General features: G+C 43.7%; 1 protein-coding gene and 1 non-coding gene across 2 annotated transcripts; both read right to left on the bottom strand.

The window, feature by feature from the left end:
• Positions 1-1,275: 1,275 nt before the first annotated feature.
• On the bottom strand, positions 1,276-1,356 carry TRNAL-CAG. The gene has a single exon. It is a non-coding gene; the product is annotated as a tRNA-Leu (tRNA).
• A 1,431-nt stretch (positions 1,357-2,787) lies between these two features.
• Positions 2,788-3,557, bottom strand: LOC123439311. Its single transcript, XM_045116046.1, has one exon. The coding sequence runs from the start codon at positions 3,502-3,504 to the stop codon at positions 2,932-2,934; it is 573 nt and encodes a 190-aa protein (XP_044971981.1). The 5' UTR covers positions 3,505-3,557; the 3' UTR covers positions 2,788-2,931.
• Positions 3,558-26,006: the final 22,449 nt, after the last annotated feature.

The following is a 26,006-nucleotide window of genomic DNA, read 5'->3' on the forward strand; positions in this document are numbered from 1 at the left end:
CTTGGCGAAGCCCTGCCGGGAGACCTCGTCTCTCCACCAACACCAAGCCGTCGTGTTGCTGGTCTTCTTCCCCAACCTCTCCCTCCTTCTTGCTGGATCAAGGTGCGGGAGACGTCACCGGGCTGCACGTGTGTTGAACGCGGAGTTGCCGTTGTTCGGCACTAGATCGGAATCGCTGCGAGTACGACTCCATCAACCGCGTTCTAGCAACGCTTCCGCTTAGCGATCTTCAAAGGTACGAAGATGCTTTTACCCCTCTCTCGTTGCTGGTCTCTCCATAGGAAGATCTGAACATGCGTAGGAATTTTTTTGAATTTATGCTACGTTACCCAACAGTTTGCCATGAAGGACCTCAGTCCTTTGCACTTCTTCTTCGGCATCCGCGTCACGCGCACGCTGGTCTTCTCCGATTTCTCATCCAGTCTTTGTGTCGTTGTCGGCGGCGTCACGACTGCGGGGGTGTTAGACTAAGGTAGTCACCCACGACCTCCTTGGGCTGCGGCCAACACCCTGTATATCTACGCACCCTGTGAGCATAATCGAGTGTGCTGAATCTCATTTTCCTCCATTCGGCTAACACACGTGAACCTACAGTGTTCTGCTTCACGTGATCTCCTAAAGTGGAGTCCGTATATCCATCCGCTGTTAATGGATTCCCTGTTAAATGTTTCTCTACAGATGGGTTCAGATGCTTTCAGGATTCTTTGTCTGCCGATCTTATCTCAAGCGTAAACTAACGTAGCCTGCATTTTTATTTACACAATGCAAATAGGAGTATATCGAGCTAAAAGAATGTGCAATTCCGTTGCACTCTGATTTGTTCATCGGTGCTACATATATACTACAAATTTTGGTTGGTTCTCGTCATATACCCTTATAAGCTAAGATACTCCAGTTGATGGTGTACTCAGCAGTCATATACCCTTATAAGCTAAGATACTCCAGTTGATGGTGTACTCAGCAGTCATATACCCTTATAAGCTATAAGATACTCGAGTTGATGGTGTATTCAGCAGTCATATACCCTTATAAGCTATAAGATACTCGAGTTGATGGTGTATTCAGCAGCTTACGCCCTACAGTTGTGGGACGTATTTCAGATAAATCTTTCCCTATATATAATAATAAAGCACGGAATGCTTCTGTCGTCCGTCGTCGCACTTTTGCACAAAAGCCCTACATTCTATCAAAATTGACCCGCGGTCCTATAGTAACTGGAAGAAAACGTTAGAAGGACTATTTAAACAAGAGAAAAGAAAAAGAAAAAAAGTAATGTGTCAAGAGTGGGATTTGAACCCACGCCCTTTCGGACCAGTACCTGAAACTGGCGCCTTAGACCAACTCGGCCATCTTGACTTATACTTTCACTTTTAAATTGAACCTTGATACGTCGTCATAATCTGTTCCAATTGAGCACAATCTCTACAACACGATTCATATAGGGTAAGCCACAAATTTCATATAATGCGACTTTTTTTTTTCGTTTTTACTTTTCATCTTTTTTTTTTGAGTGGTTTTTTTACTTTTCATCTGATGTGCTTGAGTTATCTGCTCCGGCAAGGTTGCAGAGACAATACAAAAATGTATACGTAATTTAGGAGTTCCTTAGAATCATCCATAATCTCAAGGGGTCACGTATCCTTCTCAAGCTTGGCATCGCCGAGCTTGGTCTCCGGTATTGGTCCCATCTTCCGCGCCTCCACTCTGTGGCATCTTGGGGATGGGAGCTCCTATCTGTTCTAGACTGATCACTGGATCAATGGCAAGTCAACCACTGAAATTGCACATCTCATTTATGCCCCTGTCTTGCATTGTCGCAGCAAGCTCTGCTTGTTTCACGAGGATTTGCATTGTTCTTGGTGATTCAAAGGCATTCGAATGATCCAATGTGCCGACCAATGACACAATCTTCGGCCTCTCTCTCACACACATGATCCAATGTGCCGACCAATGTCGTCGGTGGACCGGTTCTATTCAATACAATACTAAGTCTTGCTATGCAATACTTTTCTTAAGCTTTTTCTCAAATCCCCGCCGACAACTCACCTGGAAAACATGAATATTGTTGCACATCAAGATTTTCCTCGTTCTCCTGAATAGGTGTTGGACAGCCAATCGCCCGGCTTGACGAGATATGCCGCATGCAAACTGTTGTGCCCTCTGGGGCAAGGAACTAAAGAGCATGCACCGCCTGTTGGCTGGATGCTCCTTCTTCGGGTAGCTATGGCATGAAGTCCTCCCAGTTGAATAATTAGGCATTTTCCATTTAGTTTAATCTAGAAAACCAATAGGTTGTAGGCAATCAACACGATAACTCAAATCCAAATAGAAACACACCCAGCAAACGCATGTGGGCGTGACGTCATAGATGGATGGAATTACCCATGCAACGCCTAATAACCTACTCCTATAGCGAAGGTTCGCAACACAAAAAAAGCCGGCTGACAGACCCAAATTTTGGCGCATCTCCTGCCGCCATCGAATTCGAAGCCCCCGACCATCTCCTGTTGCAGCGCTTCCTTGAAACATTTGCAACTCCGGTGTCTCGGTCGCAATTAACTGACAATACGATGCAACTTCGCCGGTTAACCCACGTTGGTTGCAGCCTTTTCCGCTAAGCAGCTGGTTGCAGCGCTTTCGTTGCCCAATGGATATAACCTCGCAGGCGGTTGGTTCCAACACCTTGGTGCGCTAGTTCCAGCATCTCGGTGCAGAAAGCACCACTACCCAACACAGTCTATCTATATTCACCCACAACAATAACGAAAGGGAGCAAGGAACGTCCGGTGACATGAATCTAAGACTCATAATTAAGCCCACAATACATCAGTGCATAGTTGTTGCAGGCCGGTTTGACAACGTCCTTATCTTATTATTACGGAATGGAAGAGTAGGTTAATGAATGTATTCGGCGACCGGTTCATCGGTTGGTCAGCCGATACTACGCTGCACCATATCAACGACGGCCCACACTACATGGGCCATCCTGGAGAACTCGACGCTCTCCTTGGGAAGCGCCACCTGGCCGGCGAAGCTAGTGCACTCAACTGAGACCTGCGAATAGACCCCCTCTAGCACCCCCGGAACGCCGCTATAGCGCCCCGCGGCGATCGACCGCGCCGCCCACTGTAGCCTCGAGACGGCGTCGACGTAGATATGCAGGCACAACCGCATGACCTTCCTGGACTTGGCGTCCTTAGCGTGGGCGAGCGCAGATTCGAGGATGGCCTTGGTTACCGTGGCATTGACCACCGCAAGCCTGGTGCCGAGCACCGCAAGCTCTGGCCAGCCGCGCGCGGAGCGGCAGGAGGGGTCGACGCAGAGCACGGACACACATTCGTTTGGCAAGACGTACCAGCCGCCGGCGACGCTGGAGCAGAGGTCGTCCAACGGGGAACGTGGCGCGGCGCTAGGGGTTGACCCACCGTAAACATCGCTGGGCGAGGAGAGGACGAGGAGGATGAGAGCGCCGCCAAGCATCCAAGAGGATGTGCCCATGGCCATGGTGATGGCGTATTGTCTCTCGGTCTCTTCCTCCCTCTGCCCCCTTCATCTCTTATTAAGTTCAATCTTAATGAGCGGTGTATCATATCATAAAATAGCTAGAAGAAAATGAATCCATCAGGTTCGATCGAATCATTTGAGATATGTGTCATAAATCCATACCTAGGAAGAGTATATCTCAAACTTTGATGTATGCAATCACCCTTCATAGGAAGCGAATAATCGAGAAAGATCGTAGGATTATACGCCGTGTCTTAAGCATTAGATGAGTGTTTACAACTTTACATACATTATATCATTTATTTATATCACTTTTTGTTGGGAGCACCTCTGCCTCATGTGAGTGATTTTGTTTATGTAACGGACACTTTTCTTTCACCCCGTCAGATTTCAATCTAACAGTTGGTTTCATCTCTATGTACGTTTCAATCATGTTTTTCTCATGTACGCTCCTCTAGACATGAATGCCTATATGCTATTGTACGCTCCCCTAAACATGAATGCCTATGCTACTGTACGCTCGGCTCCTCTAGACGTGAATGCCTATGCTACTGTACGTTCCTATAAGTGTTCCGGCTCGCAGCTGTCCTTTTGGCTATGCTAAGGCTCATTACTAACTAAAATCTCTGATCACAATGATAAACTATGTAAAATCTTCCGGCACTTAAACAAAGTTAGTGGCAATTTAAAGTACTTCATCAAATATCAATATGACAGACATATCTCTATTCCTTAAATGAGAATTTTGTACGTCATTAGTACCCAACCTTTAATGGAAAAACAACAATGAACGATTACTAAATCAATTTGAAAATCAAGAAAATAATAAAATCAAATCAAATTAATAGGCAGCCAATTAATTACAATTGCAATTAATCAGGCCTGTTTAAGTAGGATTTTTTCACGCCGAATCAATTCTAAAATCGAATCATTAATGCAAAAACAATAAAAAAATCAAGCATCGAATCAATTTAGCAATCAAACTATTAATGCAGTTAATCGGCAAAAATTAATTATGCATGGTTAACTTTGTTTAACTAAAGATTTTTTCATGTCAAATCAATTTGAAAAGCATGCCATTAATGCAATTAATAGGGAGATAAATAGTTGCTCGTGCAATTAAAGTCTGTTTCAATAGGAAAATTTTCACGCCAAATCAGTTATAAAATCGAGTCATTAGTGCAGCTAATCAATTAGCGAGGCACTTAATTAGGATGCGGATAATTAGTACTAGTAGATTTTTTTTCAAAAATATGTCTATTATTAAACGGGGTTTGTGGATTGTACGTGGTACATTGCCTCCCCACGCTCCCCGTCTACGGAAAAAAAGCCATCCCCTCCCACCTCCTCACACACACTAAAAAACTACTTCCCGTTTCTCACTCAAAAACAAAAGAAAAATAGAAAAAAGTTCATTCCCCTTCCGAGCTCCCCACCACCATGATCCGCTGCCTACCGCACTGTTGGGCTATCATCCTCTGAAATAACAACATGCCGCATGATTGATTCAGTCGTTGTCGTGCGTCATCATAGGTGTGCCCAAGGAGCACACCTCTGGGTCGATATGGTCGCCGCCATGCATCATCCTTATGAATCTAATGTGGAAAGAGAGGGGGTGGTAGGACATAAGCATTGGGTCGCTGGCATAGCTTTAGGGATGCGATGACTGGAAGGGGGGGGTCGCCACCTTCGGGTGACACATCTTAGGGTAGGGATAGGTTGCCATCGGGCTGTGGTGCGCTCACCTCCTCGGATCTCGTGGTCATAGCCGGAGCCGTGTCGAGAAGAGTAAGTGAGCAACCCACGGACGATCCAGAGCGATGTGAGTGGAGCATCCAAGAGGGATCCCACCCCACTCCCTCTAATGATTGGCGTCAGCAAGTGAAAGAGGTACGATGATGAGGGCGACACTGGTAGGAGGAAGAGACATAGTGAGGTAGGTCGTCGATGACCCACAAGTATAGGGGATCAATCGTAGTCCTTTCGATAAGTAAGAGTGTCGAACCCAACGAGGAGCAGAAGGATCTGACAAGTGGTTTTCAGCAAGGAAATTCTGCAAGCACTGAAATTATCGGTAACAAGTGATTGTGTGGTGAGATGATTCATAGCAAGGAACAAGTAACAAAAGTAGCAACGGTGCAGCAAAGTGGCCCAATCCCTATTGTAGCAAGGGACAAGCCTGCACAAAGTCTTATAGGAGGAAAAACGCTCCCGAGGACACACGGGAATTTCTGTCATGCTAGTTTCATCATGTTCATATGATTCGCGTTCATTACTTTGATAGTTTGATATGTGGGTGGACCGACGCTTGGGTACTGCCCTTACTTGGACAAGCATTCCACTTATGATTAACCCCTCTCGCAAGCATCCGCAACTACGAAGGAAGAATTAAGACAAAGTCTAACCATAGCATTAAACTAGTGGATCCAAATCAGCCCCTTACGAAGCAACACATAAACTAGGGTTTAAGCTTCTGTCACTCTAGCAACCCATCATCTACTTACTACTTTCCAATGCCTTCCTCTAGACCCAAATAATGGTGAAGTGTTATGTAGTCGACGTTCACATAACACCACTAGAGGAAAAACAACATACAACACATCAAAATACCGAACGTATACCAAATTCACATGACTATTATTAGCATGACTTATCCCATGTCCTCAGGAACAAAAGTAACTACTCACAAAGCATAACATATCATGACCAGAGGGGTAATGAGTAGCATCAAGGATATGAACATAAACTCTTACACCAAATAATCCAACTAGCATCAACTACGAAGAGTAATCAACACTACTAGCAACCTTACAAGTACCAATCGGAGTCGCGAGACGGAGATTGGTTACAAGTGATGAACTAGGGTTTGGAGATGAGATGGTGCTGATGAAGACGTTGATGGTGACGAGTCCCCTCCAATGAGAGGAGTGTTGGTGATGACGATGGCGTCGATTTCCCCCTCCGGGAGGGAAGTTTCCCTAGCAGGATCGTCCTGCTGGAGCTCTAGATTGGTTCTGCTCAAGTTCCGCCTCGTGGTGGCGGCGAAACCACGAAAAAGCTCGTGTGTGATTTTTTCCTGGACGAAACCCTCCATATAGCAAAAGAGGGGGGCCAGTGGGCCAGTGGGCTGCCCACAAGCCCCCATGGCGCGGCCTGGGGGGTGGCCGCTCCGTGCAGGCTTGTGGGCACCCCCTGGTGCCCCTGTGGCACTTCTTCGGCCCAATATTTTTGATAATTTGGGAAAAAAATCCCCGTTGATTTTCACGGCGTTTGGAGTTGCGCAGAATAGGTATCTCAACTTTGCTCCACTTTCAGGCCAGAATTCCAGTTGCCGGTATTCTCCCTCTTCATGTAAACCTTGCAAAATAAGAGAGAAAAGGCATAAGAATAGTACCGTGAAGTGGAATAACAGCCAAAGAAGCGATAAATATCAACATGAAAACATGATGCAAAATGGACGTATCAACTCCCCCAAGCTTAGACCTCGCTTGTCCTCAAGCGAAAGCCGAGCTCAATAAATATGTCCACATGTTTAGGGAGAGAGGTGTCGACAAAACAAGATACGAACATGCATGCATCATGATCATGATCAGAACAACAATACCAACATATAATCCCTCATGCTAAAGTGATAATTTCTTCACAAAGTAAAGCATGGATCAAGAACCTTACCGAGAAGTAACAACCGATAGCCTTTAGTCATTGAAGCAATTGCAATTTATCACAACATCAGAAAGAGTCAATAAGAGCTTGTAAATAAAATCCACATACTCAATCATTCTTTTGTTCTCTACAATTGCTACAACTCACGTGGTACTCATGAGATCAAAGTTTCAGCTGGACACAGAGAAACATAGGGGCTTATAGTTTTGCCTCCCAACTGCTTACCTCAAGGGTAATGTCAACAATAATAATTCATGAATACTTACCTCCAAGTTGACATATGAATATAGATCTTTCCCAAGCATGTGACGGTAGCCAAGACAAAGGCAAAATAAGGAATTGGTGAAGATCACCATGACTCTTTCAGGGACAAAAAGTAAAGGTACAAGATAGGCCCTTCGCAGAGGGAAGCAGAGGTTGTCATGCGCTTTTGAGGTTTGGATGCGTGTCCTCTTAGTGTGGAGGAACGTCACTTTATATTGCCTCCTGTGATAAAGAACTTTATTATGCAGTGTGTCACTTTTATGTGTTCCTCATCACAGGTTCGTATAAAGCTTATTTTCCACACACTAATAGCGCATACATATTAGAGAGCAATTTTTATTGCTTGCACCGTTGACAACTTACTTGAGGGATCTTATTCAATCCATAGGTAGGTATGGTGGACACTCATGGCAAAACTGGTTTGAAGGTTTATGGATGCACAAGTAGTATCTCTACTTAGTGCGGGAGTTTTGGCTAATGTGAGGTGGAAGCAATCGTCACATGCTAAGGGATCTCTAATCATATAACATTGTTCAGAGCCAAGCAAACACAATTCATTATGTTGTCTTTCTTGTCCAACATCTACTTCTAGGCATGCAATAGTTTGGTGAGTGTTCACAATCGTAGATGGTGTCAGAGATGATATATTTATATGTGAACCTCTCCTTCTTTATCACTTCCTATTAATTGCAACAATGACCAAGGTCTACGTTTGCCTACCCTCAACAAGTTCCAATCCTCATTCTTTTTATATGTGAAGCCATCACTTCCCATAAGATCATTACATGATCTTTCATGCTTTTGTTCTGTTCTCATTCTTTTGATCATGGCAAGAGGCAAAGCCCTTCAACTAAGACACCCTTTATTATATGGCTCACGAGCAAGAATACATCAGGGGTGACACAAATCAAAACTGAAGACTAAAACACTAAGACTTTTAAACTAATAGAGAAAAAGAAAACTGAAAAGGAAAACTAAAACAAAGGTAAAGGCAAAATATGTGATGGTGATACGATACCGGGGCAACTCCCCCAAGCTTGGCACAAGCCAAGGGGATTGCCCATACCAATGCTTAGTTGTCTTCCTTTGGTGGTGATGGTGATGAAGTTGTTGCAACCTTTGATTCCAAGAGGGCCATCAGTCTTTGATTTATACTTTGGAGATCTGTGATATGTTTATCCAGCAAAACAACTTCACGAGTGAGACAAGTATTGCGAGCACGAGTTGTTTCACAAAACCTCAAGAGTTCAATCAAAGATGGAGACAATAGGTGGATGTAAGGTTGGAGGAAATCCACTTCTTCAACTTCTTCCTTGTTGAGTACAGATTGGACTTCGTCCCATGCCTGATCCTTCTCCCTAGCCTTGCCCTTGATTCCTTTAGGTAGCCTCTCCTTAGCCTCCATGACCTCCATCCTTTTCAGATCAGCATGAACTTCTCCATAGATTTGACGGAGGTTGTTCTTCCCCACAGATTCCTGGGACGACATCTTGACCTAGATCTACGGCAGAAAACAGGCTCGAAACAAAAAACAGAGGAAATCTGCGTGATGCAGGGGTCAGACCAAACGGAAGTATAAATAATGATTTTTTCTAGACCAGAAGGAGTCCCCTGCACGAAAACGGTGTCCGGGAGGCGCACGAGGTGGCCACAAGCCCTCACGGCGCGGCCAGGGGGATGGGCCCGCACCGTGCAGGCTTGTCGCCTCCTCGCGCACTTGCCGGACTACTTCCAATTTTTGTATTTTTTCAAATATTCCAAAACAGAGAAAATTTCCTACTGGAAAAGTTTTGGACTCTGTTTTCTTATCGAAACACATAACTCTTCGTTTTTGGAGTCCGAAACAGGCTGATAAATATCCCTTAGGTATTCTTCCGGAGTTATGGTATTGATGATATTGCTTTCAACATTTATGGGAGTACCTGAGATATAATGCTTGATTCTCTGCCCATTTACCACTCTCGGACAATTACCTTCCATGTTGTTGATCTTGATAGCACCGGAACGATATACTTCCTCAACAACATAGGGACCTTCCCATTTAGAGAGAAGCTTGCCTGCAAAGAACCTTAACCGAGAGTTATATAGCAAGACATAATCACCTACATTGAACTCACACTTTTGTATCCTCTTATCATGCCACCTCTTAACCTTTTATTTGAAAAGCTTGGCATTCTCATATGCCTGAGTTCTCCACTCATCAAGCGGGCTAATATCAAATAACCTCTTCTCACCGGCAAGTTTGAAATCAAAGTTGAGCTCTTTGATTTCCCAATAAGCTTTATGCTCTAGCTCAAGAGGTAAATGACATGCTTTACCGTACACCATTTTGTACGGAGACATGCCCATAGGATTCTTATAGGCAGTTCTATAAGCCCACAGTGCATCATCGAGCTTCTTAGACCAATTCTTTCTAGACCCGTTGACAGTCTTTTGCAGAATCAGTTTAATCTCTCTATTACTTAGCTCTACTTGACCACTGGACTGAGGGTGATAGGGACACGCAATTCTATGGTTGACATCGTACTTAGCGAGCGTTTTACGGAAAGCACCATGAATGAAGTGTGAACCACCGTCGGTCATAAGATATCTAGGGACTCCAAATCTAGGGAAGATAACTTCTTTCAGCATCTTGATAGAGGTGTTGTGATTAACACTACTAGTGGGGATAGCTTCTACCCACTTAGTGACGTAATCAACATCAACTAAGATGTGAGTATACCCATTGGATTTTGGAAAAGGTCCCATATAATCAAAGCCCCAAACATCAAATGGTTCAATGACAAGTGAATAGTTCATAGGCATTTCCCGACGTTTGCTAATATTACCTATTCTCTGAAATTCGTCACTAGACAGGACAAACTTATGGGCATCCTTAAAGAGGGTGGGCCAATAGAAACCTGATTGCAATACCTTGTGTGCAGTTCTATCTCCCGTATGGTGTCCTCCGTAGGCCTCGGAGTGACACTTCTGTAGGATTTATCCCTGTTCATGTTCAGGTACACAACGTCTAATAACACCATCTACTCCTTCCTTATAAAGGTGAGGATCATCCCAAAAGTAGTGTCTCAAGTCAAAGAAGAATTTCTTCTTTTGCTGATACGTGAAACTAGGTGGTATATATTTGGCAACGATATAGTTTGCATAATCAGCATACCACGGTGCACTACGTGAAGCATTGATGACATTAAATTGCTCATCGGGAAAGCTATCATCAATAGGTTGTGGGTCATCAAGAACGTTCTCCAACCTAGACAAGTTATCTGCTACTGGGTTATCAGCACCCATTCTGTCGACAACGTGCAAATCAAATTCTTGTAGCAAGAGAACCCATCTGATAAGTCTAGGTTTAGCGTCCTTCTTCTCCATGAGGTACTTAATAGCAGCGTGATCAGTGTGAATAGTGACTTTGGAATCAACTATGTAAGACCTGAATTTTGCACATGCAAACACGACTGCTAAAAACTCCTTCTCCGTAGTAGCATAGTTTCTCTGGGCACTGTCTAGAATTTTACTAGCATAGTGAATAACATTCAACTTCTTGTCAACTCTTTTCCCTAGAACAACACCAACATCATAATCACTAGCGTCACACATGATCTCAAAAGGTAAGTTCCAATCAGGTGGTTGAACAATAGGTGCGGTTATCAAAGCCCTCTTAAGTATTTCGAAGGCTTCCTCACAATCATCGTCAAAAACAAAAGGAATATCCTTTTGCAAGAGATTGGTAAGAGGCCTAGAAATCTTAGAGAAGTCTTTAATGAACCTTCTATAGAAACCAGCATGACCAAGGAAACTTCTTATACCTTTGATATATGTGGGGTATGGCATTTTCTCGATTGCATCAACCTTAGCCTTATTGACTTCAATACCTCTTTCAGAAATTTTATGTCCTAAGACGATGCCTTCATTAACCATAATGTGGCACTTCTCCCAATTCAAGACAAGATTGGTGTATTTACATCTCTGTAAGACTCGATCAAGGTTGCTGAGGCAATCATCAAAGGAAGACCCATAAACGGAGAAGTCATCCATGAAAACCTCAACAATATTTTCACAAAAGTCAGAGAATATAGCCATCATACATCTTTGAAAGGTGGCAGGTGCATTACATAAGCCAAAAGGCATACGTCTATAGGACAGGTGAAAGTGGTTTTCTCCTGATCAGATTGTGCAACTGGTATTTGGGAGAAACCAGAATAACCGTCTAGAAAGCAGAAGTGTGTGTGTTTGGACAACCTTTCTAGCATTTGGTCGATAAAAGGCAAAGGGTAATGATCTTTCCTAGTGGCTTTATTCAATTTCCTAAAATCGATCACCATCCTATAGCCAGTAATAATCCTCTATGGGATCAACTCATCCTTATCATTAGGGACAACGGTAATGCCTCCCTTCTTAGGGACGCAATGCACCGGACTCACCCAATCGCTATGAGCAACATGATAGATGATACCTGCTTCCAGAAGCTTTAGTATTTATTTTCTCACTACTTATTTCATCTTAGGATTTAATCTCCTTTGATGATCAGCAACTGGTTTGAAGTCAGGATCAGTTTTAATCTTGTGCTGGCATAGAGTAGGACTAATGCCCTTAAGATCATCAAGAGTATATCCAATAGCAGCACGGTGGTTCCTCAAAGTTTTTAGTAACTTTTTTTCTTGCTGTGAGAGGCTAGCACTAATAATAACAGGATATATCTCCTTTTCATCAAGATAGGCATACTTAAGAGTATCAGGCAACTGTTTAAGCTCGAACACAGGATCACCCTTTGGTGGGGGTGGATCCCCAAGGAGTTCAACACGCAGATTATTCTTAAGGATAGGATATTGTTCTAAGACAACTCTATCTATCTCATCCCTTTCATCCATATGCATATCATTTTCATGCTCATGCAGGTATTGATCTAAAGGATCAGTAGGAGGCATGGAAATACATGCTAAGGAAATAGTTTCATCCTTACTAGGCAACTCCTTTTCATGAGGTTGTCTGCCAACACCTTCAAAGCCAACAGTGACAATTTGCTTCTCATAGTCAATATGAGCATTGACAATATTGAGAAAGGGTCTGCCAAATATGATGGGACAAAAGCTATCTTGTGCGGTAGCAAGAATGAGGAAATCAGCAGGATACTTTGTTTTACCACACAAGACTTCAACATCCCTAACAATTCCCACAGGGCAGATAGTATCTCTATTGGCAAGCTGAATAGTGACATCAATAGGCTCTATCTCAACATGTGCAATCTCATCTTTGATTTCATCGTATAAGGATTGAGGTATCGCACTAACACTAGCACCCACGTCACATCAACCATGATAACAATGATCTCCTATCTTAACAGAAACCACAGGCATGCCAACAACAGGCCTATGTTTGTCTCTAACGTGAGGTTTAGCAATTCTAGCAGCATCTTCACAGAAGTGAATATTATGTCCCTCAACTTCTTTAGACAGAAGATCTTTGATAATAGCAATGCTAGGTTCAACTCTAATTTGCTCAGGGGGTGTAGGTGTTCTAATATAGCTTCGACGTATCACAGTTGAAGCTTTAGAATGATCCTTTATCCTAATAGGGGAAGGTGGTTTCTCAATGTAAGCACTGGGTACCACAGGATCATTATAGGCAATGACTTTCTCTTCAACTGGAGTGGGTTTAATTACATTGACTTCTAACGGAGGATGATATTTAAACCACTTTTCTTTGGGGAGATCAATATGAGCAGAAAATGATTCACACAGTGAAGCTACTATCTCACAGTCAAGTCCATACTTAGCGCTAAAGTCACAAAAAGTATTTGTCTCAACAAAGGATTTAACGCAATCAAACGTGAAATTCATACCTGACTCCTTACCTTGTTCAAGCTCCCAATCTTCAGAGTTGCGTTTAATTCTCTCCAATAAATTCCATTTGAAGTCAATATCTCTCTTCATAAAAGAACCGATACAAGAAGTGTCAAGCATGGTGCGATCATCATGAGAAAGCCGAGCATAGAAGTCCTGAATGATAATTTCTCTCGAGAGCTCATGATTGGGGCATGAATATAGCATTGACTTAAGCCTCCCCCAAGCTTGAGCGATGCTTTCTCTGTCACGAGGCCAAAAATTATAAATATAATTCCGATCACGATGTACTAAATGCATAGGATAAAACTTTTGATGAAATTCCAATTTCAACCTATTGTAGTCCCATGATCCAGTATCATCACATAGCCTATACCATGTCAACGCCTTATCCTTCAAAGATAAAGGAAATACCTTCTTCTTGACCTCATCCTCGGGCACACCTGCAAGCTTAAATAAACCACAAACCTCATCTACATAGACTAGATGCAAGTCTGGATGTGATGTTCCATCTCCTGTAAAAGGATTAGCCAGCAGTTTCTCAAGCATACCCGAAGGAAATTCAAAGCAAATATTTTCAGTAGGTGCAGCAGGTTGAGGAGCAACTCTTTGTGCTTCCGTTCGAGGTGAAGATACCGCGAACAAGCCCCTCAAAGGATTAGTATCCATAGTGACAAGTGACAATAAATTTCAGCACCCTATATGAATGCTTCTTTACCAAGTTCCACTTACCAAAGGTGCTTCACTCCCCGGAAACAACACTAGAAAAGAGTCTTGATGACCCACAAGTATGGGGGATCAATCGTAGTCCTTTCGATAAGTAAGAGTGTCGAACCCAACGAGGAGCAGAAGGATCTGACAAGTGGTTTTCAGCAAGGAAATATCTGCAAGCACTGAAATTATCGGTAACAAGTGATTGTGTAGTGAGATGATTCGTAGCAAGCAACAAGTAACAAGAGTAGAAACGGTGAAGCAAAGTGGCCCAATCCCTATTGTAGCAAGGGACAAGCCTGGACAAAGTCTTATAGGAGGAAAAACGCTCCCGAGGACACACGGGAATTTCTGTCATGCTAGTTTCATCATGTTCATATGATTCGCGTTCGTTACTTTGATAGTTTGATATGTGGGTGGACCGGCGCTTGGATACTGCCCTTACTTGGACAAGCATACCACTTATGATTAACCCCTATCGCAAGCATCTGCAACTACGAAAGAAGAATTAAGACAAAGTCTAACCATAGCATTAAACTAGTGGATCCAAATCAGCCCCTTACGAAGCAACGCATAAACTAGGGTTTAAGCTTCTGTCACTCTAGCAACCCATCATCTACTTACTACTTCCCAATGCCTTCCTCTAGGCCCAAATAATGGTGAAGTGTTATGTAGTCGACGTTCACATAACACCACTAGAGGAAAAACAACATAAAACACATCAAAATACCTAACGAATACCAAATTCACATGACTATTATTAGCATGACTTATCCCATGTCCTCAGGAACAAAAGTAACTACTCACAAAGCATAATCATATTCATGACCAGAGAGGTAATGAGTAGCATCAAGGATCTAAACATAAACTCTTCCACCAAATAATCCAACTAGCATCAACTACAAAGAGTAATCAACACTACTAGCAACCTTACAAGTACCAATCGGAGTCGCGAGACGGAGATTGGTTACAAGTGATGAACTAGGGTTTGGAGATGAGATGGTGTTGATGAAGATGTTGATGGTGACGAGTCCCCTCCGATGATAGGAGTGTTGGTGATGATGATGGCGACGATTTCCCCCTCCGGGAGGGAAGTTTCCCCGGCAGGATTGTCCTGCCGGAGCTCTAGATTGGTTCTGCTCAAGTTCCGCCTCGTGGCAGCGGCGAAACCACGAAAAAGCTCCTGTGTTATTTTTTCCTGGATGAAACCCTCCATATAGCAAAAGAGGGGGGGGGGCAGTGGGCTAGTTGGCTACGCACAAGCCCCCATGGCGCGACCTGGGGGAGTGGCCGCGTCGTGCAGGCTTGTGGGCACCCCCTGGTGCCCCTCTGGCACTTCTTCGGCCTAGTATTTTTGATAAATTGGGAAAAAAATCCCTGTTGATTTTCACGGAGTTTGGAGTTGTGCAGAATAGGTATCTCAACTTTGGTCCACTTTCAGGCCAGAATTCCAGTTGCCGGTATTCTCCCTCTTCATGTAAACCTTGCAAAATAAGAGAAAAAAGCATAAGAATAGTATCGTGAAGTGGAATAACAGCCAAAGAAGCGATAAATATCAACATGAAAACATGATGCAAAATGGACGTATCAGTCGTGCCAGTGTCTATGAAGTGGTAGTTTCTGGAAGAGTCGTGATGCATGCAACCTTCTTCAGCCAATCAATCTCCCTCATACCATGATCATCCTATGCATACGTTATTTCCATCATGGGGCGAGTATTTGAGAGGACGGTCGGACGAGTATACATTGATTAACCCAGCAGCCACCACCCTCAGAGCACAAAGTAAGCTGTGGGGAATCTAGACATGTCGATGTGACACTGCTACTTATAAACTGCGTTGGGGTTTTTCCTAAAGAGGAGGGGAGATGCAACACAATAGAGATAAGTATTTTCTACAGTGAGAACCAAGATTTTCGAACCAATAAGAGAATCATGCAAACTCTCATCATCAATACCTACACATAAAAGAGCATACACTTGCACCCTAGGCAGGCAAGAGAGTTGTCAAGCCCATTCAACTCGCTACTTGCAAGATTTAAATAGCGATAGATAGATAATATAAATATAAAATAAAATAACAAAAGATAAATAGCATCAATATATTTTAGGATTTTTGTAATATATTTTATGTAGACCCCGAAGCAATAGTTTTCGCTAGTGACATGATACGTCTCCAACTTATCGGCTTCGAGATGAGCATCACTTGAAAATATTTTCATAGTATTACCCCGACCCGCTTTAACACTATGGTGTTCCTATCACTCAAAAGAAATAAAATGAAACTACGAAAACAAAAGTCTTCACGCTTCAAAGTCCTCGCATCAATATCTTTAAGGACACACCAATTTCTTCACTTGCAAAATCTTCATGAAAGTATCAAAGTCTTAAGTTGAAGGCATTCATTTTTAGGGGTCGGCATTCTTCGAATATATGAAACGCCTTAGTGACTTATAAGGCATGTGTACACTCACAAACATATCAGTCTCTTAACCTATAAGTCTTCAATAAACGAAAATCACTAAGGGGCAATAGATGCACTAACAGATATGAGATCATTCGATGTATGCCTTGCATGTGGATACCCGTGGTGACAATGGGGTGTTCGATTGATTCACTTGATATATATATTGATACTCAATTTACAGATTTCCGTGGTGACAATGGGGTAATCTATGCATATGAGTTGATACACGTTCTTGTCCTACTTCCTTCGATAGAAATCCTGGGGTACTCTTTAAAGTTCTTTGTGTTGGATTGAATATAATGAATCTGAAATTGTTGGATGCATGTCGAATAATTAACACGCAGATATTTGAGGCGACATTGGAGTATCTAGTTCACATTAGGGTTGATTGATATGTATCATAGGTGTTATTTTACTACAAACTCTAGGGCTGTTTGTGATACTTATAGGAATAGCTCAAAATATTGACCAGAAAGAATAATTTTGAGGTGGTTCTACTACCTACAACAATTTCATCTTATGTTCTCCGCTACTTATGAACTTTGGAATGATTCTTTGTTACACGTTGAGGAATGATCATATGATCGATTCTATTATGTTAGCATTGTTGCGAAATTGCACTAGTGGAAGTATGAACTCTAGGCCTTATTTCCAAGCATTGTGATACCGTTTTGCTCGTTGTTTACTACTTGTTACCTTGCTGTTTTTATATTTTCAGATTACAAAAACCTATACTCCCTGTTTTCCGATTTACAGGGCTCATCTAAAAAATTTCAGATTTCCATTATATTAAGCTCATTTTGAGTATAAATGAGTTAAAGTGCTTTGAGTATCACAACATAATTAATTGATAGAGATGAGAGAAAGGAAATTAGTGGCTATGCATGCATCTTTTTCTACATGCAACATGCAAGTCCGATGAGAGGGAGGGTGCTACATTTATTGCTTCAAAAATCCAATTTGTGAGAAATATTTCATTGGCTAGTTAAATATAGTGTCATCCACTCACAATCCAACTTGGTTGATGAGATTTCGGGTTTGAGCCTATAAACCGGAAAGGAGGGAGTATCTACCAACCATATTGCACTTGTATCATCATCCCTTTCCCGAACTAGTGCACCAATACAATTTACAATTGTATTGGGTGTGATAGGGACACAAGATATTTCTTGTATTTGATTACATGATTACTTGAGAAAGACCATCTTCATCCTACACCTCTCATGGATTGATAAACCTTGGGTCATCCACATGAGGAAAAATTGCTACTGTCCTATAAAACTCTGTGCTTGGAGGCCCAACAAAGTCTACAACAATAAATTTGATTAGTAGACATCAAGCTCTTGTGGCGCCGTTGCCGGGAAGGTGAGTGCTTGAAGGTATATATTTAGATCTTGCAACTAAAACTTCCAATTTCTTATTTTTCACTAGTTTGGTTTTATAAAAGAAAACTACAAAATATGGAATTTAGGTTGGCTCAATTGCTTCGCCTTTATAATGTCTTTCGTAAAAATGATGGTTTGGAAAATTGTGCCAAAGTGTTAGAAGAAGAGTTAAATAAAATGTTTGGAAAATCCTTGAATGATGAGCAAGATAGATATATTGTTAGTATGAATTCTATGAATATCCATGAAGCTAAAGATATGCAAAGCCACAAGCTTGGAGATGCTATGTTTGATGAAGATGATATGTTTAGTCCCCCAAGTTTTGATGAGAAAATTTACTATGATGATTATGGTGATGACATGTATGATATAAATAATAATGATAACCATGAAACTTGTCATCATGATTTTAATTTTCAATTTGGTTATGACAATCAAGTTTCACATGATAGTGTTCTATTGATTTTGCTCCCACTACCATGAATGAAAAGGATTTTGCTTATGTGGAGAGTAATAAATTTTCTATGCTTGTGGATCATGAAAATAATGCTTTATGCGATAGTTATATTGTTGAATTACTTCATGATGCTACTGAAAATATTACGAGGGAGGAACATATGCTTGTAGGTGTTGGGGTAACGTAGCATAAATTCAAAATTTTCCTACGCATGTTCAGATCTTCCTATGGAGAGACCAGCAACGAGAGAGGGGTAAGAGCATCTTCATACCTTTGAAGATCGCTAAGCGGAAGCGTTGCTAGAACGCGGTTGATGGAGTCGTACTCGCAGCGATTCCGATCCAGTGCCGAACAACGGCACCTCCGCGTTCAACACACGTGCAGCCCGGTGACGTCTCCCGCACCTTGATCCAGCAAGGAGGAGGGAGAGGTTGGGGAAGAAGACCAAAAACACGACGGCGTGGTGTTGGTGGAGAGTCGAGGTCTCCCGGCAGGGCTTCGCCAAGCGCCGACAGAGAGGAGGAGGAAGAAGTGCAGGGCTGCGCCGAGGGAGAGGGAAAACCGTGTCCTCCAAAGGCCAAAAGTGCCCACTATATATAGGGGAAGGGGAGAGGGGGTGCCACCCCTAGGGTTCCCACCCTAGGGGGTGAGGCAGCCCTCCCAGATGGGGGGAGTGGCGGCCAGGGCAAGGAGGAGGGGTGGCGCACCCCTCTGGTGGGCCTAAGGCCCACCTTAGTTAGGGTTCCCCCCCTTCCCCTTTTTTCTGGTGCACATGGGCTGGGTGGGGGGCGCACCAGCCCACTTAGGGGCTGGTTCCCTTCCTCACTTAGCCCATCTAGCCTCCCGGGGTCGTCACCCCCTTTCGGTGGTCCCCCGGGACCACCTCCGGTGGTCCCGGTGGTCCCGGTACGTTACCGGTGATGCCCAAAACACTTCCGGTGTCCGAAACCATCCGTCCTATATATCAATCTTTACCTCCGGACCATTCCGGAGCTCCTCGTGACGTCCGGGATCTCATCCGAGACTCCGAACAACTTTCGGTAATCTCGTATAACAATTCCCTATAACCCTAGCATCATCGAACCTTAAGTGTGTAGACCCTACGGGTTCGGGAGACAGGCAGACATGACCGAGACACCTCTCTGGCCAATAACCATCAGCGGGGTCTGGATACCCATGGTGGCTCCCACTAGCTCCACGATGATCTCATCGGATGAACCACGATGTCAAGGATTCAATCAATCCCGTATACGATTCCCTTTGTCTGTCGGTATAGAACTTGCCCGAGATTCGATCGTCGGTATACCTATACCTTGTTCAATCTCGTTACCAGTAAGTCTCTTTACTCGTTCCGTAGCACGTCATCGTGTGACCAACTCTTTAGTCACATTGAGCTCATGATGATGTTCTACCGAGTGGGCCCAGAGATACCTCTCCGTCACACGGAGTGACAAATCCCGATCTCGATTCGTGCCAACCCAACAGACACTTTCGGAGGTACCCGTAGTGCACCTTTATAGCCACCCAGTTACGTTGTGACGTTTGATACACCCAAAGCACTCCTACGGTATCCGGGAGTTGCACAATCTCACGGTCGAAGGAAAAGATACTTGACATTAGAAAAGCATTAGCATACCAACAATACGATCTAGTGCTAGGCTTAGGATTGGGTCTTGTCCACCACATCATTCTCCCAATGATGTGATCCCGTTATCAATGACATCCAATGTCCATGATCAGGAAACCATGATCATCTATTGACTAACGAGCTAGCCAACTAGAGGCTTGCTAGGGACACATTGTGATCTATTCATTCACACATGTATTACTGTTTCCTGTTAATACAATTATAGCACGAACGATAGACGATTATCATGAACAAGGAAATATGATAATAACCATTTTATTATTGCCTCTAGGGCATATTTCCAACAGTCTCCCACTTGCACTAGAGTCAATAATCTAGTTACATTGTGATGTATCGAACACCCATAGCATTATGGTGCTGATCATGTTTTGCTCGTGGAAGAGGTTTAGTCAACGGGTCTGCAATATTCAGATCCGTGTGTACTTTACAAATATCTATCACTCCACTCTGGACATGGTCCTGGATGGAGTTGTAGCGGCGCTTGATGTGCTTCGTCTTCCGGTGAAACCTGGGCTCCTTGGCTATGGCAATGGCTCCAGTGTTATCACAGAAGAGTGTCATAGGACCCGACGCGCTTGGAACCACTCCAAGGTCGGTGATGAGCTCCTTCATCCAAATTCCTTCATGAGCCGCTTCTGAAGCAGCTATGTACTCCGCTTCACATGTAGATGCTGCCACGACTTCTTGCTTGCTGCTGCACCAGCTCACTGCCCCACCATTCAACACATATACGTATCCGGTTTGTGACTTAGAGTCATCCGGATCTGTGTCGAAGCTAGCATCGACGTAACCCTTTACGACGAGCTCTTCATCACCTCCATAAACGAGAAACATTTCCTTAGTCCTTTTCAGGTACTTAAGGATATTCTTGACCGCTGTCCAGTGTTCCGCACCGGGATTACTTTGGTACCTCCCTACCAAGCTTATCGCAAGGTTTATATCAGGTCTGGTACACAGCATGGCATACATTAGAGATCCCACGGCTGAAGCGTAGGGGACATAACCCATCTTCTCACTATCTGCTGCCGTGGTCGGCGACTGAGTCTTACTCAATCTCATACCTTGCAAAACTGGCAAGAACCCTTTCTTTGAGTTTTCCATATTGAACTTCTTCAATATCTTGTCAAGGTATGTACTTTGCGAAAGACCTATGAGGCGTCTCGATCTATCTCTATAGATCTTGATGCCTAATATGTATGCAGCTTCTCCAAGGTCCTTCATTGAAAAACTCTTGTTCAAATAGGCCTTTATGCTCTCCAACATCTCTATATCATTCCCCATCAATAATATGTCATCCACATATAGTATGAGGAAAGCTACAGAGCTCCCACTCACTTTCTTGTACAGACAGGCTTCTCCGTAAACCTGTATGAACCCAAACGCTTTAATCACCTCATTAAAGTGAATGTTCCAACTCCGAGATGCTTGCACCAGCCCATAGATGGAGCGCTGGAGCTTGCACACTTTGTTAGCACCCTTAGGGTCGACAAAACCTTCTGGTTGCATCATATACAACTCTTCCTTAAGGTTCCCGTTAAGGAACGCTGTTTTGACGTCCATTTGCCAAATTTCATAATCATAAAAGGCGGCAATTGCTAACATGATTCGGACTGATTTCAGCTTCGCTACGGGAGAGGAAGTCTCTTCGTAGTCAACTCCTTGAATTTGTCGAAAACCCTTTGCGACAAGTCGAGCTTTGTAAACGGTTACATTACCGTTTGCATCAGTCTTCTTCTTGAAGATCCATTTATTTTCTATGGTCGCCGGTCATCGGGCAAGTCCACCAAAGTCCATACTTTGTTCTCATACATGGATCCTATCTCGGATTTCATGGCCTCAAGCCATTTGTTGGAATTCGGGCCCGCCATCGCTTCTTCATAGTTCGAAGGTTCACCGTTGTCTAACAACATGATTTCCATCACTGGGTTGCCGTACCACTCTGGTGCGGTGCGTACCCTTGTGGACCTTCGCGGTTCAGTAGTAACTTGATCCGAAGCTTCATGATCATCATCATTAACTTCCTCTTCAGTCGGTGTAGGCACCACATGAACAACTTCTTGCGCTGCGCTACTTTCCTGTTCGAGAGGGGGTGTAATTACCTCATCAAGTTCTACCTTCCTCCCACTTACTTCTTTCGAGAGAAACTCTTTCTCTAGAAAGGATCCGTTCTTGGCAACAAAGGTTTTACCTCCGGATCTAAGATAGAAGGTATACTCAATAGTTTCCTTAGGGTATCCTATGAATACGCATTTCTCCGCTTTGGGTTCGAGCTTTTCTGGTTGAAGTTTCTTCACATAAGCACCGCAGCCCCAAACTTTAAGAAATGACAACTTAGGTTTCTTGCCAAACCACAGTTCATACGGTGTCGTCTTAACAGATTTAGACGGTGCCCTATTTAAAGTGAATGCTGCAGTTTCTAATGCGTATCCCCAAAATGATAGCGATAAGTCGGTGAGAGACATCATAGATCGTACCATATCTAATAAAGTGCGATTACGACGTTCAGACACTCCGTTGCGCTGCGGTGTGCCAGGTGGCGTTAGTTGTGAAACGATTCCACACTTCCTTAGGTGTGTGCCAAACTCGTGACTCAAATATTCTCCTCCACGATCAGATCGTAGACATTTAATTTTTCTGTCACGTTGATTCTCAACCTCACTCTGAAATTCCTTGAACTTTTCAAACGTCTCAGATTTGTGCTTCATCAAGTAGATATACCCATACCTACTCAAATCATCGGTGAGAGTGAGAACATAACGATAACCACCGCGTGCCTCAACGTTCATTGGACCACACACATCAGTATGTATTATTTCCAATAAGTCGATGGCTCTCTCCATTATTCCTGAGAATGGAGTCTTAGTCATCTTGCCCATGAGGCACGGTTCGCATGTGTCAAATGATTCAAAGTCAAGAGACTCTAGCAGTCCATCAGTATGGAGCTTCTTCATGCGCTTAACGCCGATATGACCAAGGCGGCAGTGCCACAAGTATGTGGGACTATCATTATCAACTTTGCATCTTTTGGTACTCACACTATGAATATGTGTAACATCACGATCGAGATTCATCAAGAATAAACCATTCACCAGCGGAGCATGACCATAAAACATATCACTCATATAAATAGAACAACCATTATTCTCTGACTTAAATGAGTAGCCGTCTCGCATTAAGCAAGACCCTGATACAATGTTCATGCTTAAAGCTGGTACTAAATAACAATTATTAAGGTTTAAAACTAATCCCGACGGTAGATGTAGAGGTAGCATGCCGACGGCGATCACATCGACCTTTGAACCATTCCCGACGCGCATCGTCACCTCGTCCTTGGCCAGTCTCCGCTTGTTCCGCAGTTCCTGCTTTGAGTTGCAAATGTGAGCAACAGCACCGGTATCAAATACCCAGGAGCTACTACGAGCGCTGGTAAGGTACACATCAATAACATGTATATCACATATACCTTTAACGTTGCCGGCCTTCTTGTCCGCTAAGTATTTGGGGCAGTTCCGCTTCCAGTGACCTTTTCCCTTGCAGTTGAAGCACTCAGTCTCAGGCTTGGGTCCGTTCTTTTTCTTCTTCCCGGCATCTGGCTTACCGGGCGCGGCAACAACTTTGCCGTCTTTCTTGAAGTTCTTCTTACCCCTGCCTTTCTTGAAACTAGTGGTCTTGTTGACCATCAACACTTGATGCTCCTTCTTGATTTCTACTTCTGCAGACTTGAACATCGAGTACAACTCGGGAATGGTTTTCTCCATCCCTTGCATGTTGTAGTTAAGCACAAAGCCTTTGTAGCTTGGTGGGAGAGACTGGAGGATTCTGTCAATGATAGCATCATCCGGAAGTTCGACTCCAAGTGAAGTCAGACGACCGTGTAACCCAAACATTTTGAGTATGTGCTCACTGACAGAACTGTTCTCCTCCATCTTACAGCTGAAGAACTTGTCGGAGACTTCATATCTCTCGACACGGGCATGAGCTTGAAGAACTAGCTTCAGCTCTTGGAACATCTCATATGCCCCGTGTTTTTCAAAACGTCTTTGGAGCCCCGTTTCTAAACTGTATAACATGCCACACCTGACCAGAGAGTAGTCATCACTCCGCGCTTGCCAGACGTTTAGAACGTCCTGGGCTGCTGCGGGAGCGGGAGGGTCACCTAGCGGCGCATTAAGGACATAAGCCTTTTTAGCTGCTTCAAGGATCAACTTCAGATTGCGAACCCAGTCCGCATAGTTGCTACCATCATCTTTCAGCTTGTTTTTCTCTAGGAATGCGTTGAAGTTGAGGTTGACGTTGGACATCTACAATATTTATAAAGACAACTTTTAGACTAAGTTCATGACAATTAAGTTCATTTAATCAAATTAAGTATGAACTCTCACTTAAATCGACATCCCTCTAGTCATCTAAGTGATACATGATCCATGTTGACTAACCCGTGTCCGATCATCACGTGAGACGGACTAGTCACCATGGTGAGCAACTTCATGCTGATCGTATTCAACCATACGATTCATGTTCGACCTTTCGGTCTCTTGTATTCGAGGTCATGTCTGTACATGCTAAGCTCGTCGAGTCAACCTAAGTGTTTCGCGTGTGTAAATCTGGCTTACACCCGTTGTATGCGAACGTTAGAATCTATCACACCCGATCATCACGTGGTGCTTCGAGACAACGAACCTTCGCAATGGTGCACACTTAGGGGAATACGTTCTCGAAATTTTAGGAGGGATCATCTTATTATGCTACCGTCGTTTTAAGCAATAAGATGTAAAACATGATAAACATCACAATGCAATCATATAGTGACATGATATGGCCATTATCATCTTTGCTCATTCGATCTCCATCTTCACGCATCGCATGATCATCATCGTCACCGGCGTGACACCATGATCTCCATCATCATGATCTCCATCATCGTGTCTTCGTGAAGTCGTCACGCCAACTACTACTATCACTACTACTATGGCTAACCGTTAGCAATGAAGTAAAAGTAGTAAGCACATGGCGTTGCATCTCATACAATAAATTAAGACAACTCCTATGGCTCCTGCCGGTTGTCATACTCATCGACATGCAAGTCGTGAAACCTATTACAATAACATGATCATCTCATACATCATACATGCAACATCACAACTTTGGCCATATCACATCACATGTCAAACCCTGCAAAAACAAGTTAGACGTCCTCTAATTGTTGTTGCAAGTTTTACGTGGCTGATTTGGGTTTCTAGCAAGAACGCCTTCTTACCTACGTGACAGCCACAACGATGATATGCCAAAGCTATTTACCCTTCATAAGGACCCTTTTCATCAAATCCAATCCGACTAGAGTAGGAGAGACACACACCCGCTAGCCACCTTTATGCACGATGTGCATGTCTGTCGGTGGAACCAGTCTCACGAAAGCGTACGTGTAAGGTCGGTCCGGGCCGCTTCATCCCACAATACCGCCGGAAAAGAATAAGACTAGTAACGGCAAGCAAATTGACAAATCATCGCCCGCAACTTTTGTGTTCTACTCGTGCATAGAATCTATGCATAGAAAACCTCGCTCGGATGCCACTGTTGGGGTAACGTAGCATAAATTCAAAATTTTCCTACGCATGTTCAGATCTTCCTATGGAGAGACCAGCAACGAGAGAGGGGTAAGAGCATCTTCATACCTTTGAAGATCGCTAAGCGGAAGCGTTGCTAGAACGCGGTTGATGGAGTCGTACTCGCAGCGATTCCGATCCAGTGCCGAACAACGGCACCTCCGCGTTCAACACACGTGCAGCCCGGTGACGTTTCCCGCACCTTGATCCAGCAAGGAGGAGGGAGAGGTTGGGGAAGAAGACCAGAAACACGACGGCGTGGTGTTGGTGGAGAGACGAGGTCTCCCGGCAGGGCTTCGCCAAGCGCCGGCAGAGAGGAGGAGGAAGAAGTGCAGGGCTGCGCCGAGGGAGAGGGAAAACCGTGTCCTCCAAAGGCCAAAAGTGTCCACTATATATAGGGGAAGGGGAGAGGGGGTGCCACCCCTAGGGTTCCCACCCTAGGGGGTGCGACAACCCTCCCAGATGG

The sequence above is a fragment of the Hordeum vulgare genome, chromosome 3H (genome assembly GCF_904849725.1).
Source record: "Hordeum vulgare subsp. vulgare chromosome 3H, MorexV3_pseudomolecules_assembly, whole genome shotgun sequence".
Lineage (NCBI taxonomy): Eukaryota > Viridiplantae > Streptophyta > Magnoliopsida > Poales > Poaceae > Hordeum > Hordeum vulgare.